The 17,552-nt window shown below is 36.8% G+C and overlaps 1 protein-coding gene across 1 annotated transcript in view; it reads left to right on the top strand.

Annotated features, from left to right (window-relative positions):
• The window catches only part of TSHB (thyroid stimulating hormone subunit beta), a 48,468-nt gene extending 31,343 nt beyond the window's left edge, over positions 1 to 17,125 (top strand). Inside the window, exons 2-4 of the mRNA XM_041754166.1 lie at positions 13,081 to 13,212; positions 16,212 to 16,374; positions 16,815 to 17,125. Of these exons, the coding sequence (XP_041610100.1) occupies positions 13,154 to 13,212; positions 16,212 to 16,374; positions 16,815 to 17,069 (477 nt within the window). The 5' untranslated portion in view covers positions 13,081 to 13,153 and the 3' untranslated portion in view covers positions 17,070 to 17,125. The remainder of the gene's footprint in view (positions 1 to 13,080; positions 13,213 to 16,211; positions 16,375 to 16,814) is intronic.
• The last annotated feature ends 427 nt before the right edge of the window (positions 17,126 to 17,552 follow it).

Below are 17,552 nucleotides of genomic sequence, written 5' to 3'. Positions count from 1 at the left end.
CCACCTCGTCAAGCCTCGTCGTTAGGACTTCTAGCTTGGATTGCATCTCATTTAATTGATTTTTAATTTCTGCCTGATTGGATCTAAATTCTGCAGTCATGAAGTCTCTTGATTCCTTTATGGTTTTTTCTAGAGCCACCAGTAGCTGTATAATAGTGCTTCTGAATTGGCTTTCTGACACTGAATTGTAATCCATATTTTGTAACTCTGTGGGAGAGAGGGCTGTTTCTGATTCTTTTTTTTGAGGTGAGGTTTTCCTTCTAGTCATTTTGCTCAGTGCAGAGTGGCCAAAAACAAGTTGTATTGGGAAAAGGAGAAAAAGAGAGAGAAGGAAAGAAAAGAGAAAAAAAAAAGAGAGAAAGAAGAAAAAAAAAGGGGAAAAAGAAGAAAAAGAGAAAGAAAAAGAAAGAAAGGAGAAAAAAAAGGGTGGGGTGGGGGTGGGGTGGGGGAAAGCAATTTTTTTCTTTTTTTTAAATTAATTTTTATTGGTGTTCAATTTACCAACATACAGAAAAACACCCAGTGCTCATCCCGTCAAGTGTCCACCTCAGTGCCCGTCACCCATTCCCCTCCAACACCCGCCCTCCTCCCCTTCCACCACCCCTAGTTCGTTTCCCTGAGTTAGGAGTCTTTATGTTCTGTCTCCCTTCCTGATATTTCCCAACATTTCTTTTCCCTTCCTTTATATTCCCTTTCACTATTATTCATATTCCCCAAATGAATGAGAACATACACTGTTTGTCCTTCTCCGATTGACTTACTTCACTCAGCATAATACCCTCCAGTTCCATCCACGTTGAAGCAAATGGTGGGTATTTGTCGTTTCTAATTGCTGAGTAATATTCCATTGTATACATAAACCACATCTTCTTTATCCATTCCTCTTTCGATGGACACCGAGGCTCCTTCCACAGTTTGGCTATTGTGGCCATTGCTGATAGAAACATCGGGGTGCAGGTGTCCCGACGTTTCATTGCATCTGAATCTTTGGGGTAAATCCCCAACAGTGCAATTGCTGGGTCGTAGGGCAGGTCTATTTTTAACTCTTTGAGGAACCTCCACACAGTTTTCCAGAGTGGCTGCACCAGTTCACATTCCCACCAACAGTGTAAGAGGGTTCCCTTTTCTCCGCATCCTCTCCAACATTTGTTGTTTCCTGCCTTGTTAATTTTCCCCATTCTCACCGGTGTGAGGTGGTATCTCATTGTGGTTTTAATTTGTATTTCCCTGATGGCAAGTGATGCAGAGCATTTTCTCATGTGCATATTGGCCATGTCCATGTCTTCCTCTGTGAGATTTCTCTTCATGTCTTTTGCCCATTTCATGATTGGATTGTTTGTTTCTTTGGTGTTGAGTTTAATAAGTTCTTTATAGATTTTGGAAACTAGCCCTTTATCTGATATGTCATTTGCAAATATCTTCTCCCATTCTGTAGGTTGTCTTTTAGTTTTGTTGACTGTATCCTTTGCTGTGCAAAAGCTTCTTATCTTGATGAAGTCCCAATAGTTCATTTTTGCTTTTGTTTCTTTTGCCTTTGTGGATGTATCTTGCAAGAAGTTACTGTGGCCGAGTTCAAAGAGGGTGTTGCCTGTGTTCTCTCTATGATTTTGATGGACTCTTGTCTCACATTTAGATCTTTCATCCATTTTGAGTAATCTTTGTGTATGGTGAAAGAGAGTGGTCCAGTTTCATTCTTCTGCATGTGGATGTCCAATTTTCCCAGCACCATTTATTGAAGAGACTGTCTTTCTTCCAATGGATAGTCTTTCCTCCTTTATCGAATATTAGATGACCATACATTTCAGGATCCACTTCTGGATTCTCTATTCTGTTCCATTGATCTATGTGTCTGTTTTTGTGCCAGTACCACACTGTCTTGATGACCACAGCTTTGTAGTACAACCTGAAATCTGGCATTGTGATGCCCCAGCTATGGTTTTCTTTTTTAAAATTCCCCTGGCTATTTGGGGTCTTTTCTGATTCCACACAAATCTTAAAATAATTTGTTCTAACTCTCTGAAGAAAGTCCATGGTATTTTGATAGGGATTGCATTAAACGTATAAATTGCCCTGGGTAACATTGACATTTTTACAATATTAATTCTGCCAATCCATGAGCATGGAATATTTTTCCATCTCTTTGTGTCTTCCTCAATTTCTTTCAGAAGTGTTCTATAGTTTTTAGGGTATAGATCTTTTACCTCTTTGGTTAGGTTTATTCCTAGGTATCTTATGCTTTTGGGTGCAATTGTAAATGGGATTGACTCCTTAATTTCTCTTTCTTCAGTCTCATTGTTAGTGTATAGAAATGCCATTGATTTCTGGGCATTGATTTTGTATCCTGCCACGCTACCAAATTGCTGTATGAGTTCTAGCAATCTTGGGGTGGAGGCTTTTGGGTTTTCTATGTAGAGTATCATGTCATCGGCGAAGAGGGAGAGTTTGACTTCTTCTTTGCCAATTTGAATGCCTTTAATGTCCTTTTGTTGTCTGATTGCTGAGGCGAGGACTTCCAGAACTATGTTGAACAGCAGTGGTGAGAGTGGACATCCCTGTCTTGTTCCTGATCTTAGGGGAAAGGCTCCCAGTGCTTCCCCATTGAGAATGATGTTTGCTGTGGGCTTTTCGTAAATGGCCTTTAAGATGTCGAGGAAAGTTCCCTCTATCCCAACACTCTGAAGGGTTTTGATCAGGAATGGATGCTGTATTTTGTCAAATGCTTTCTCTGCATCTAATGAGAGTATCATATGGTTCTTGGTTTTTCTCTTGCTGATATGATGAATCACATTGATTGTTTTACGAGTGTTGAACCAGCCCTGTGTCCCAGGGATAAATCCTACTTGGTCATGGTGAATAATTTTCTTAATGTGTTGTTGGATCCTATTGGCTAGTATCTTGTTGAGAATTTTTGCATCCATGTTCATCAGGGATATTGGTCTGTAATTCTCCTTTTTGGTGGGGTCTTTGTCTGGTTTCGGAATTAAGGTGATGCTGGCCTCATAGAACGAATTTGGAAGTACTCCATCTCTTTCTATCTTTCCAAACAGCTTTAGTAGAATAGGTATGATTTCTTCTTTAAACGTTTGATAGAATTCCCCTGGAAAGCCATCTGGCCCTGGACTCTTGTGTCTTGGGAGGTTTTTGATGACTGCTTCAATTTCCTCCCTGGTTATTGGCCTGTTCAGGTTTTCTATTTCTTCCTGCTCCAGTTTTGGTAGTTTGTGGCTTTCCAGGAATGCGTCCATTTCTTCTAGATTTCCTAATTTATTGGCGTACAGCTGTTCATAATATGTTTTTAAAATCGTTTGTATTTCCTTGGTGTTGGTAGTGATCTCTCCTTTCTCATTCATGATTTTATTAATTTGAGTCTTCTCCCTCTTCTTTTTAATAAGGTTGGCTAATGGTTTATCTATCTTATTAATTCTTTCAAAGAACCAACTCCTGGTTCTGTTGATCTGTTCCACAGTTCTTTTGGTCTTGATATCATTGAGTTCTGCTCGAATTTTAATTAACTGTCTTCTTCTGCTGGGGGTGGGGTCTATTTGTTGCTTTTTCTCTAGTTCCTTTATGTGTAAGGTGAGCTTTTGAATTTGAGATCTTTCCAGTTTTTGAATGGATGCTTGTATTGCGATGTATTTCCCCCTCAGGACTGCTTTTGCTGCATCCCAAAGATTTTGAACGGTTGTATCTTCATTCTCATTAGTTTCCATGAATCTTTTTAATTCTTCCTTAATTTCCTGGTTGACCTTTTCATCTTTTAGCAGGATGGTCCTTAACCTCCACGTGTTTGTGGTCCTTCCAAACTTCTTGTTGTGATTAAGTTCTAATTTCAAGGCATTATGGTCTGAGAATATACAGGGGACTATCCCGATCTTTTGGTATCGGTTCAGACCCGATTTGTGACTCAGTATGTGGTCTATTCTGGAGAAAGTTCCATGTGCACTTGAGAAGAATGTGTATTCAGTTGAGTTTGGATGTAAAGTTCTGTAGATATCTGTGAAATCCATCTGGTCCAATGTATCATTTAAAGCTCTCGTTTCTTTGGATATGTTGTGCTTAGAAGACCTATCGAGGGTAGAAAGAGCTAGATTGAAGTCACCAAGTATAAGTGTATTATTATCAAAGTATTTCTTCAGTTTGGTTATTAATTGGTTTAAATATTTGGCAGCTCCCACATTCGGGGCATATATATTGAGGATTGTTAAGTCCTCTTGTTGGATAGATCCTCTGAGTATGAGATAGTGTCCCTCTTCATCTCTCACTATAGTCTTTGGGGTAAATTTTAATTTATCTGATATAAGGATGGCAACCCCTGCTTTCTTTTGAGGACCATTTGAATGGTAAATGGTTCTCCAACCTTTTATTTTCAGGTTGTAGGTGTCCTTCTGTCTAAAATGAGTCTCTTGTAGACAGCAAATAGATGGGTCCTGCTTTTTTATCCAGTCTGAAACCCTGCGCCTTTTGATGGGGTCATTAAGCCCGTTCACGGTCAGAGTTACTATTGATAGATATGAGTTTAGTGTCATCATATCTATTCAGTCCTTGTTTTTGTGGATTGTTCCACTGAACTTCTTCTTAAAGGGGAATTTTAAGAGTCCCCCTTAAAATTTCTTGCAGAGCTGGTTTGGAGGTTACATATTCTTTCAGTTCCTGCCTGTCTTGGAAGCTCTTTATCTCTCCTTCCATTTTGAATGAAAGCCTTGCTGGATATAGTATTCTTGGTTGCATGTTCTTTTCATTTAGGACCCTGAATATATCCTGCCAGCCCTTTCTGGCCTGCCAGGTCTCTGTGGAGAGGTCTGCTGTTACCCTAATATTCCTCCCCATAAAAGTCAGGGACTTTTTTTCTCTTGCTGCTTTAAGGATCTTCTCCTTATCTTTGGAATTTGCAAGCTTCACTATTAAATGTCGAGGTGTTGAACGGTTTTTGTTGATTTTAGGGGGGGAATCTCTCTATTTCCTGGATCTGAATGCCTGTTTTCCTTCCCAGATTAGGAAAGTTTTCAGCTAGGATTTGTTCAAATACATATTCTGGCCCTCTGTCCCTTTCGGCGCCCTCAGGAACCCCAATTAAACGTAGGTTTTTCTTCCTCAGGCTGTCATTTATTTCCCTTAATCTATCCTCATGATCTTTTAATTGCTTGTCTCTTTTTTCCTCAGTTTCCCTCTTTGCCATCAACTTGTCTTCTATGTCACTCACTCATTCTTCCACCTCGTCAAGCCTCGTCGTTAGGACTTCTAGCTTGGATTGCATCTCATTTAATTGATTTTTAATTTCTGCCTGATTGGATCTAAATTCTGCAGTCATGAAGTCTCTTGATTCCTTTATGGTTTTTTCTAGAGCCACCAGTAGCTGTATAATAGTGCTTCTGAATTGGCTTTCTGACACTGAATTGTAATCCATATTTTGTAACTCTGTGGGAGAGTGGGCTGTTTCTGATTCTTTTTTTTGAGGTGAGGTTTTCCTTCTAGTCATTTTGCTCAGTGCAGAGTGGCCAAAAACAAGTTGTATTGGGAAAAGGAGAAAAAGAGAGAGAAGGAAAGAAAAGAGAAAAAAAAAAGAGAGAAAGAAGAAAAAAAAAGGGGAAAAAGAAGAAAAAGAGAAAGAAAAAGAAAGAAAGGAGAAAAAAAAGGGTGGGGTGGGGTGGGGTGGGGTGGGGGAAGCAATCTGAAATCAAGAAGAAAGAAAGAAAAAAAAGCACAAAACAAAAACAAAAACAAAAAAACAAAAACAAAACAAAACAAAAAAAACACGGGGAGTATCTTCCGATTCTGTATACTTTAAGTCCCTTGACTTCCCTTGGAACTGGTCCGTGTCGCTGGTCTTCTGGGGGAGGGGCCTGCTGTGCTGATTCTCAGGTGTTAGCACTTGGGGGAGCTGCTCTGCCCCTGCCTGGTGCAGGGCTCAGTGGGGGTTGTTTACCCTGTGAGGCCCCGGGAGGAAGCCACAGTGACGGGGGCAGCTCTGGGACCCTGGAGTCAGCTCCTGCCGTAGCTCCGGGGCTCTCCGTCTGCAGGGCCTGGGGGCTCCGGGGCGGGGCCGCTGATCTGCTCAGTTCCAGGCAGGAGCGTCCTTGCTGACCTGGGCCCTCCCGGCCTCTGCCTGTCCCGGGGGAGGCCGGATCCTGGGCTGTGTCCCGGCGCCCTGTGCCCCGGGGCCTGCGCTGTTGGATTCGCGCTCCCGCCCCGCAGCCCCCTCCGCGGAGCCGCCGCCCGAGCCCCTCCGAGCTGCTCCGGGTCCCGCCGAGCGCTGCAGCCCTTAGGGAGCTCGGCGCACTCTCCCGGGGCGCAGTTCCTCTGTTACTGTCCCAGGGAGCCCGAGGGCATCCCCGCCTTTCTGGGGATCCTGCTCCAATTCCCCGGGAGGCCTTTCCGCGGGGAAGGTTGGTGCAGCTCCTGCTCCTCCGGGACGGGGCTCTCCTGTCCTGGGGACACTCGCCCCAGCCTCAGCTCGGCTCCTCGCGGGGCCCCTCCCCCTTGGAGGCCTTTTGTTCCTTTATTTCTTTTCCCCCGTCTTCCTACCTTGATAGAAGCGCGAACTCTTCTCACTGTAGCGTTCCAGCTGGTCTCTCTTTAAATCTCAGGCCGAATTCGTAGATTTTCAGGATGATTGGATGGTTTTCTAGGTAATTTGTTGAGGACAGGTGATTTGGAGACCCTGCTCTGCCGCCATCTTGCCCCTCCCCCCTCATTGGAATTTTGATACAAATTCATTGACTTTGTAGATTGATTTGGGTAATATGAACATTTTAACACTATTATTTCTTCCAATCTGTGAACACAGGATATCTTTCATTAGTTTGTGACTTCATTTGCTTTCATCAGTGTCTTATAGTTCTCAGTGTATAGGTCTGTCACCTCCTTGTTTAAATTTATTCCTCAGTACTTTATTATTTTTGATGCTATTTTAAATAGGATTGCTTTCATAATTTTTTTTCAGATAGTTTATTGTTAGTGTATAGAAGTGCAGTTGACTTTTGTGTGTTGATGTTATATCTGGAAAATTTACTGAATTCATTATTTTAATATGTTTTTGATGGAGACTTTAGGGTTTTTTACATATTAGATTATGTCATCTGCAAACAGATACTTTTATTTCTTCTTTTCTGATTTGGATGCCTTTATTTATTTCTCTTGCTCAATTGCTGTGGCTAAGACTTCTAGTACTTTATTGACTTGGCAATAGTGAGCATCCATGTCTTGTCTCTGATCTTAGAGGAAAGGCTTTTAACTTTTTACCTTTGAGCATGATGTTAGCTGTAGGCTTCTCATATATATGACCTTTATTATGTTGAGGTACCTCATTTGTTGAGAGTTTGTATCATGAAAGAATGTTGAATTTTGTCAAATACTTTTTCTGCTTCTATTGAGATAAGCATGTGATTTTTATCCTTCATTTTGCTAATATATTAATATTGATTTATTTGTATGTATTAAAGCATCCTTAATTCCCAAGGATAAATCCCACTTGATAATGGTATGTAATCCTTTTAATATGCCCTTGAATTTTGTTTGCTAGCATTTCATTGAGGATTTTTCATCTTTGTTCATTATTGGCTTATAATTTTCTTGTTTTGTAGTGTTCTTGTCTAGCTTGGTATCAGGGTAACCCTGGCCTCATAAAATGAATTATATGAGAAGAGTTTGAGGATGATTGATATTAATTCTTTAAATATTTTATAGGACTCACCAGTGAAGCCATATGGGCTTTTATCACTGGGAGGTTTTTTTTTTTTTTTTTTGCATATTTTTTATTGGAGTTCGATTTGCCAACATATAGCATGCCCAGTGCTCATCCCGTCAAGTGCCCCCCTCAGTGCCCATCACCCAGTCACCCCATCCCCCTGCCCACCTCCCTTTCCACTACTCCTTGTTCGTTTCCCAGAGTTAGGAGTCTCTCATGTTCTGTCACCCTAACTGATATTTCCCACTCATTTTCTCTCCTTTCCCCTTTATTCCTTTTCACTATTTTTTATATTCCCATTGGGAGGTTTTGATTACTGATTCAATTTCCTTACTTGTTATTGGTCTATTCAGATTTTATATTGTATGATTCAGTCTTGGTAACTTTTATGTTTCCAGGAATTTATCCATTTCTTCCCAGTAATCTAATTTGTTGGTTTGTCATTGTTCATATTGTCTCTTACAGTCTTTTGTATTTCTGTTGTCTGTTGTAATGTCTCCTCTTTTATTTATAATTATTTGTGTCATCTCCCTTTTTTTCTTGGTGAGCCTAGCTATGGATATGTCCACTTTATGTTTTCAAAAACTCAACTCTTAGTTTTATTGATTTATATTGATTTTTCTAGTCTCTATTTCACTTATTTCTACACTAATCTTTATTATCTTCTTCTAACTTTGGGCTTTGTTATTCTTTTTATAGTTTCCTGAGGCATAATTGTAGGTTCTATATTTAATATTTTTTATTAATATAGACTTTTATCACTATAAACTTTCCTCTTAGAACTGCTTTTGCTGTGTATCCCATAAGTTTTGATGGGTTGTGTTTTAGTTTTCATTTGTTTCAAGATCTTTTTTACTTCTTCTTTGACCAATTGGCAGTTCAGGAGTGTGTGGTTTAATTTCCACACATTTGTTAATTTTCCTGTTTTCCTCCTTTTATTGACTTTTATTGGTCAGAAAAGATTCTTGATATGATTTCAGTCTTCTTAACAACTTTACTTCATTTGTATAAAAAGTTCTGCATGTTTACTTCTTCCATTTTATATTTTTGGTGCCCCAATTTGCATCTTTTTATATTGTGTATCCATTAACAAATTTTTTTTTCAGCAGTTTGGTCTTTTAACTTACATACTAGTATTCAATATGATTTATATATTCTTCAGTTCCAGAACTTCTGTTTCATTATTTTTTTATTATTTCTATCTCTTTGTTGAACTTCTTGTTCTTTCATGAGTTCACTGAATTGTTACATTCACTTGAATCATGCTGAGCTTTCTTAAAATAATTATTTTGGATTGTTTTTCAGTAACTCCCAAATTTCTATTTCTTTGGGATTATTTACTGGAAAATTTTGTATTCCTTTGGTGGTGTTATATTTTGATATTCTTTGTCTACTAATTGTATTATCTGTACAACTTCTGGGTCAATTTCAATTAATTTCCCTTTCACTATGAATTGTTTTTCTTGATTCTTTGCACGTCTACTAACTTTTTAGTTAAATTCCACGTATTGTAGGTTATACCTTCTTGGATGCCAAATATTTCTATAAATATTCTTCAGCTTTGTTTATAGACACAGTTATGTTACTTGCCAACAGTTGATCCTTTTTTTTTTAATTTTTTTTATTATTTGTGTATCTATTATGGATTTTTCTTTGTTATTATCATGAAAATTATATAAAACATCTAATGTTTGCAATAGTCTATTTTAAGCTGACAACTTTACTTCATTTGTATAAAAAGTTCTGCATGTTTACTTCTTCCATTTTATATTTTTGGTGCCCCAATTTGCATCTTTTTATATTGTGTATCCATTAACAAATTTTTTTTTCAGCAGTTTGGTCTTTTAACTTACATACTAGTATTCAATATGATTTATATATTCTTCAGTTCCAGAACTTCTGTTTCATTATTTTTTTATTATTTGTGTATCTATTATGGATTTTTCTTTGTTATTATCATGAAAATTATATAAAACATCTAATGTTTGCAATAGTCTATTTTAAGCTGACAACTTTACTTCATTTGTATAAAAAGTTCTGCATGTTTACTTCTTCCATTTTATATTTTTGGTGCCCCAATTTGCATCTTTTTATATTGTGTATCCATTAACAAATTTTTTTTCAGCAGTTTGGTCTTTTAACTTACATACTAGTATTCAATATGATTTATATATTCTTCAGTTCCAGAACTTCTGTTTCATTATTTTTTTTATTATTTCTATCTCTTTGTTGAACTTCTTGTTCTTTCATGAGTTCACTGAATTGTCTACATTCCCTTGAATCATGCTGAGCTTTCTTAAAATAATTATTTTGGATTGTTTTTCAGTAACTCCCAAATTTCTATTTCTTTGGGATTATTTACTGGAAAATTTTGTATTCCTTTGGTGGTGTTATATTTTGATGTTCTTTGTCTACTAATTGTATTATCTGTACAACTTCTGGGTCAATTTCAATTAATTTCCCTTTCACTATGAATTGTTTTTTCTTTATTCTTTGCACGTCTACTAACTTTTTAGTTAAATTCCACGTATTGTAGGTTATACCTTCTTGGATGCCAAATATTTCTATAAATATTCTTCAGCTTTGTTTATAGACACAGTTATGTTACTTGCCAACAGTTGATCCTTTTTTTTTTTAAGTTTTTGTAGGCAGAGTCAGAATAGCATTTAGTTTAGAGCTAATTTTTCCCCTAACTAAAGCAAAACTCTTTTGAGTATACTACCTGATTTCCCCTGAATAAAGAGATTTCCACTGTTGGGAGTACAAGCACTATGCCTATCTATGTGTAAGCCCCTGGACTGTTCTCTTTAGTCCTTTTAGATATTTCTTTTCCTAGCCTCATCTAATTTTATCACAAGCATGAGTTTATCATTTTCAACTGAATAGTGAAAGAGATCTTCTACATATACCCAGAATTCTGTGTGCAGTTCTCTCCCCTCCACTATTCTTCTTTGTGAACTCTAGGACTTTGGGTTCCAAGGACTGCCAAGTTTATCTCTTTACTTTGGGGACAGTTTTGGCCTCAACCATGGCATCTCTCCCTGTATTATCTGCCAGAAACTTTCTTCAGGCAGTTAGTTGTAGTCCTCTTGTCTGTTTCCTATATCTCCAAGATCACTTTTTCATTGTTGTTGTTGCCTAATGTCCACTATATGCAAAGCATTGTTTCATATATTTTGTCCTGTTAGTTATTTTAGGTGAGAGAATAGATCTGGGCCAGAAGTGAAAGTTCAATCTGCCTGGATTCTTTTAAGAGTACAGGATCATATACATGATATTCCCTTTGAAAAGAAAATCATTACTCAAATATATATTTTAGTAGTTTTTAAAGTAATAGGCCAAGTATATATCAGTTCTATTATTTGTATATATATTTCCCAGGGATATGTATATAAATGTGCTAGAAACTGAGTCCCTGAATCAATAATTTATACAACAAAGGTACTACTTCCATTAGAAACAAACATCTAATGTTCCCAGTTACTGTACTTCTATCTTAACATCTTGCTTGGAATCACATAAAGCAGGTTAAGTTTGGTATCTTCATTTCTACTTGTTTTCGGAGTTTTTCTTTTACTATATAGTAACATATTTCTGAGATGTGGAGGCCTCTGGAATGGCTATTCCTAGTACATATACCAAATTCTGCCTTGACCTCTCCATCCCACCTTCAGGGAGACTCACCTATGCCAGGACTCATTTTTTTTTTTCAGTAGCTTTTTGATAAAGACTAGGATAAGTGAAGATCAATGGGATTGTCGATAATCAAGAATACTATCTATGATTTATTGAGTATCTCCCATGTGCCATATGTTCTATTATTTTCTGTAATTCTTTTAAAACCACTAATCAAAGGAAGACCTTGGAGAATCAGAGAGGGCTTTCTAGAAGGGCTGCTTTCTCACTTAAGTAATAAAAGATGAGTAGGAATTAGGTGAGATGAGGCATGGAATGGTGGATCAGGCAAATTTCTAAACAGAGAGAATGGCATACAAAAAGGTCTTGGAAGCAAGAAAGAATGTGACTAATTTGAGGACTTCCATTCAGTTTGGCTGAAGAACATAGAAAGTGGAAGGAGGGTGGGAGTATAGGGGGGAGAGTGACAGATAAAACCAGAGAGGTAAAATGGGATTCATAAATGATACTAAGGAGTTTGGTCTTTTTTCTGAAGGCAATGGAAAATTCTCATTGAACTTTTGGCATATTACCTTGTTACACAGAGGAATGGATTGAAAGAAGTAAAATTGAGTTACATCCATGGAGATGGAGAAAAGTGTATGTTGGTTTCAGATATTCAATATTTATTTATTCATGCATCCCTCAGCCATTGAGCATTAAACATATATAATGACTGCCTGCTACATACTAGACATTCTGACTAAATAGTTATTAAACAAATAAGTGTTGAATTATTAGCTATCACTTATTGAGCACTTATTATATGGCAGACACTGTTAGGTGCTTTACATAAACATGGATATTACCTTTAAATAGGTGACAAAACTGAAATAAAGCTCAAGCATGCTAATGTCAGAGTCAGGATCTGATTTCAGATCAGTTTAACATCTTGTCAGATTTGGTCATTTACTTAAGTGTATTTATTAAGTAATTATATTTATTATTTTTTTCAAATTCAAAGATAAAATATTTAGAACTAATTAAGGATTTCTTTTTGTTTTAATCAAAAACACATATGTGAATTGCCCTGGATTTCCACTAAAAAGTTGCCTTTGTGGGATGCGTGGATGGCTCAATGGTTGAGCATCTGCCTTTGGCTCAGGGCATAATCCCAGGGTCCTGGGATCAAGTTCCGCATCAGGTTTCCTGTGGGGAGCCTGCTTCTCTCTCTGCCTATGTCTCTTATCTCTCATGAATAAATAAATAAAATCTTTATTTATTTTAATTGAAGTTTGATTTGCCAACCCATAGTATAACCCCAGTGCTCATCCCATCAAATGCCCTCCTCAGTGCCCGTCACCCAGTTACCCCATCCCCCTGCCTGCCTCCCCTTTCACTACCCTTTGTTCGTTAATAAATAAAGCCTTAAAAAAAAGTTGACTTTGTTTTGTAGATAAGCAATAATTTTATATATTTGTAAATGAGCATTTAGGCAAAATTTGGGCACTCAAGCTCCAAATAATTTTTTTTTATTCCCAAAACTTACTTAGATGATGTTGACTTTTTTATTTTATTTCCTTCTGTGTATATACTTTGTTAATACTAATAAATATTAATAAAGGATATATTTAAGAGGGTAATTTTATTTTGAAATAGGAGAGAGGAAAATTCATGCTGTAATAATGTCAGAGTTTCCAGAGCAGTATGTTATGAAATTGTTTGTCTAAACATATTTTATTTGGGGTTCAGTATGAATTTTCAATAGATGTTTTTTTCAGATAAGAAAGCAGTAATTCAAATGCAATTATATAAACGAGAAGATCAGAGAGGAATTATCCTGAAGGGTATAAAATGAACCAAGAGCTTTTAGTCTGGGTCATTATACCACCAGCTCACCAATGCAAAGTAAGGTAGGTATCTACACTGAGGAGGCTTTGTGAAATGAAACATTCTTATTCTAATTCTTTTTTCATTTTTACCATTTCAGCCAATATTCAAAAATAGCAAATGCTAAGTGATAATTTGCTTCTGTAGACTAAGAATTCTAATTATTGCTCCAGAATTGTTCAGTGGTTGGTAAATGTTGGTGAACTGCATATATAAGGATAAGAAAAATTTCATTGACTTAAAGTAAGAGGAACAACTGGTCAGTTTCCTAATGAAGGCTGATTGATGTTCATGTTTTCCCTTTCTAGCTACTTTTTGATTTTAACATTTTTATCAACTGAATAATCTGTACTTTGATGATCATATACTTCTGGGAAAACTTATAGTACACTCACTTTGGATAATGTCTAATGTACACACCTGCTTTATAGTACATTTTGGTTTCTAGAAAAATATATTGCCTTAGTAAAGTTCCTGGATTGCTCATAGGGTGAGCAATTGATTCTTTATATAGCATAGTAAGGAATTTGGAGAGAAAAGATTGACAAAGGAAATTAGAAGAGTAGAGAGCAATGTGTTTATTAAGAGTGAAGATAGAACAAAAAAGAGAAGGAGGGAGAGAAAGGTGGAGTAAGTGGCAAAGGAAAGAAGATATCGTATAATAAGGAAAAATGTTGAAAGTGTAGACAAATGGTCATGCCACTGAAAAAGGCATCTCTCATTATTTAGGGCTTGAAGTCATATCATGCCTTCTGTTTTTAGGTCCTCAATACATCATTTATGATTATTTTAAAAGAGGCAATTGAGTTTAGAGATTAGAATTCAGGTGACAATAAAGGAGAAATTATGGCAGATCCTATAGGGAGGTATTAATTAGTACTGATTTATATAGTGTTATATAGTTACTAGTCTTTCTTCCATACCATTCTAAAAGCTTCACATATATTTTATTCTTTTTATGATTTTAGGAAGGAGCATATGGAAAAATGAAGGCAAGAATATATTAAGTTGCTCAGTTACACAGAATTGTAATGAAATCTGGAATAGGGTCCCCCTTTTAGAATAGGGACCTGACACTAATTTATCACATAGAATCACAGTCTGTGCTAATAAGGCCTTTTTGTTCATCTTCTGGTTCCAAGCCTTCCTTTTATAGATGAGGAAATTGAGGCTCAGAAAGATTCTTTAGGTAAAGTTTTACTATTTGCAATAAAGGGAAAAGAATAATTCTTTTTTTATTTCCACAGTATTATACAGCTACTATTGCTGGTAATTCAGCACTTTTAGTTTTTCCTTTTGTTAGTTTAGAATTTTACATTTTATAAGAGGAACCTTGAAAAAATATAATGTCCTTAATGAATATGACAACAATGGGTAAAAGTTCTAAAACAGTGTTTTATCCTATAATTAAAAAAAGGTTTGGGTTTACTTATCTCCCTATGTTTTCCAGATGGGAAAGTAAGGCCCAGACAGATTAAATATTTTAGTTAGTTTCTCATAAATCCATGAGAGATCTTGACATAGGATTCTGTTCCTTAATTCCAGGACTCACCACTAGATCACCACACATTTATTTTATATAGAATTACAGAGCTAAAATATGTGGGTTAAATATTTTTAATGCAAAACCCCAGTGGTTGGCTGGCTAGAGACGCCATGACAGCTGAGTATTTTATATCATTTTTAGAGGATCCTCTAGGTCTGTGGTTCTAAAATAACAGAACCAATTCTGTACCATAAAGGGAGCTCACATTTGTGAAGCACTTAAGAAACCAGGCTCCATAAACAAGGAATTCTTATATTTTTGCTCCTTTAATTGAAATACCAAAAAATTCTGAAGAATATTTGAATATGCAACATTTTATCTAAAGGAGTAAATGAGGAAACCCTTTTTAGTGAATTACTTCACTTTCTTGTTTATATAGAAGAAATTTTTGATAATATTGTATCTCAGAGTCATAGTTTGTACTCTTTCAGAATACTTAGACCAATATTTTTCTTATTAGTGCTCATACTTACCTCCTCTGCTTAGACTGTCAGCCCTTGAAGTCAAGGACCATAGCTCATCCATTTTATATTTCTCATTGCCTGGTTCAAATGCTTATTATATGTTTATCTAACTTATTTGCCATAAGTCATAATTATATTATCCAGTTCATTATAATAACCAGTTGATATTGAACAAACTCTCCATTAGACAGGTTCTGTTGGGATACATATTCTCCTTCTGTCTGAGGCCCTCTGTTGTCTTTCATACAGCCAAAACTTATTTTACTTTTCTGGACTAACCCACAGTGGATTTGTCCTTGATGGTATACCAGTGGTGATTTTAGTTGACCTATTCTGGAAATTCTCTGGCTTCATCTTGTCTTCCTTGACAGACATTGGATAGAATTATATGCAGATACTTTGCATTGAAATGGTACTGAAGTTTGATTATACATTTTTATGGTTTCTTCAGGCTTTCTGATTATGACCAGCCTGTTGGCATTTTAAGCCACCAAACCAAAGTTTTTAGAAAACTACAGTTCTGAGAAAGCCCCTACTGAGGTCTTGCTCTTAGTTGACTTCTTATAATTAGAGGCAGGTATTTGGACTGTTTCCACTGTATGAATTGTTTTACATTTAGTTGACATTATATGCCTTTGCCACTGTTCTGTTGTGATGTTTTTTAGGCTGTCCTTTTCACTGCCCAGTGCTGCTAAGTGGCACCTGTAAGCAGAACCTTCACTGTGTGAGTTCCTACATTATGAGGTATATGGCTCATAGCCACATCTAAATGCATAAAGAAAGGTTATTGAGAGTATTAACTATGGAAAAGCACCTAATATAGGCCCTAGGATGAAGTAGGCATTTACTAAATAACCGAATTTACAATTAACCGAATTTACAATTACAAACAATTACACACACACACACACACACACACACACACACACACATTTTAGCTCTTTTTAAATGTCCCCTCTGAATGTCCTAAAGCATATATGTAATAGATTCTTTAATTTTATCTTTGATTTAGCATGACTGCTATCTACCTGATGTCCATGCTTTTTGGCCTAGCATGTGGGCAAGCAATGTCTTTTTGTTTTCCTACTGAGTATACAATGCATGTCGAAAGGAAAGAGTGTGCTTACTGCCTAACCATCAACACCACCATCTGTGCTGGATATTGTATGACACGGGTATGTAGTTCATCTCCCTTCTTTTAGCTGTAAATTAGATAAACCTAGACTCAGTCCATTCTATTCAGAAAGGAAATGAGATAATAACAACCTCATTTCCCAAATCTAATAGTTCTTGTCTCCTTAGGGGTAGAGTCTCAAGATTATAATATTATATGGATCTACTTAGCACAAATGGTATAGATAATTTTATAATAGTTTTACTCCCAGAATTTATTTAAACCTTATCTTGTTTCCATGATCAAGGATAAAAGGTGTGTGTGTGTGTGTGTGTGTGTGTGTGTGTGTGTGTACGTACGTATTTTATCTCTAGAGGATTCAGTGTGGATATATTGAATTGGTACTGGGGAATGAGACTAAGGAATCTTCCCCTAGTCTTATTTGTATCAAAGGAATATAAATGAATTAACATTATTCTCCCTTTTCTGTTCTTTCCTCAGGATATCAATGGCAAACTATTTCTTCCAAAATATGCTCTGTCCCAGGATGTGTGTACATATAGAGACTTTATGTACAAGACTGTAGAAATACCAGGATGCCCGCGCCATGTTACTCCCTATTTCTCCTACCCTGTAGCTGTAAGCTGTAAGTGTGGCAAGTGTAATACTGACTATAGTGACTGTATACATGAGGCCATCAAGACAAACTATTGTACCAAACCTCAGAAGTCCTATGTGGTGGGATTTTCTATCTAACTTCAATAGTGATGTAATTTGCAATTCGGTTAAGTGTGTTTACCTGGAATAAAATTAATAAAATATCAATATATTTCACAACACAGTGTGTACATTTTGAGTACTGTTTCATCCAAGTCCATACCCACACATGCGTTAAGAGCCTACGGGCTTTAGAAGAAAAGGTGAATGAAAGAGCCTTTTGGGCTCATATGAGGGATAGTTTCCACTGAAAGGGCAGAGTGCAGGTAAAATGGCAAAGAGGGATATAAAATACTAACAAAAGAGAGCCTTGAGCATGTTTCCTTAACAAAAGGCCATGACATGAGGTTTGTCTTGACAGAAAATGAATGTGGGGATGCTATGGAGTTATAAGGGTAATGTGATCAGAAGCTGAAGAAACATAGCACATCAGCGTACTGGAGACACTTAATTCCAAAGGCTAGAAGCAGAACTGGAAAGGAGATGGAGAGTAAAGAATATGTGAAATCTGCAATATGGCAC

Source organism: Vulpes lagopus, chromosome 5, assembly GCF_018345385.1.
Source record: "Vulpes lagopus strain Blue_001 chromosome 5, ASM1834538v1, whole genome shotgun sequence".
Lineage (NCBI taxonomy): Eukaryota > Metazoa > Chordata > Mammalia > Carnivora > Canidae > Vulpes > Vulpes lagopus.
The sequence above is the reverse complement of the archived record's forward strand: the minus strand, read 5'-3'. Positions and strand labels throughout refer to the sequence as shown.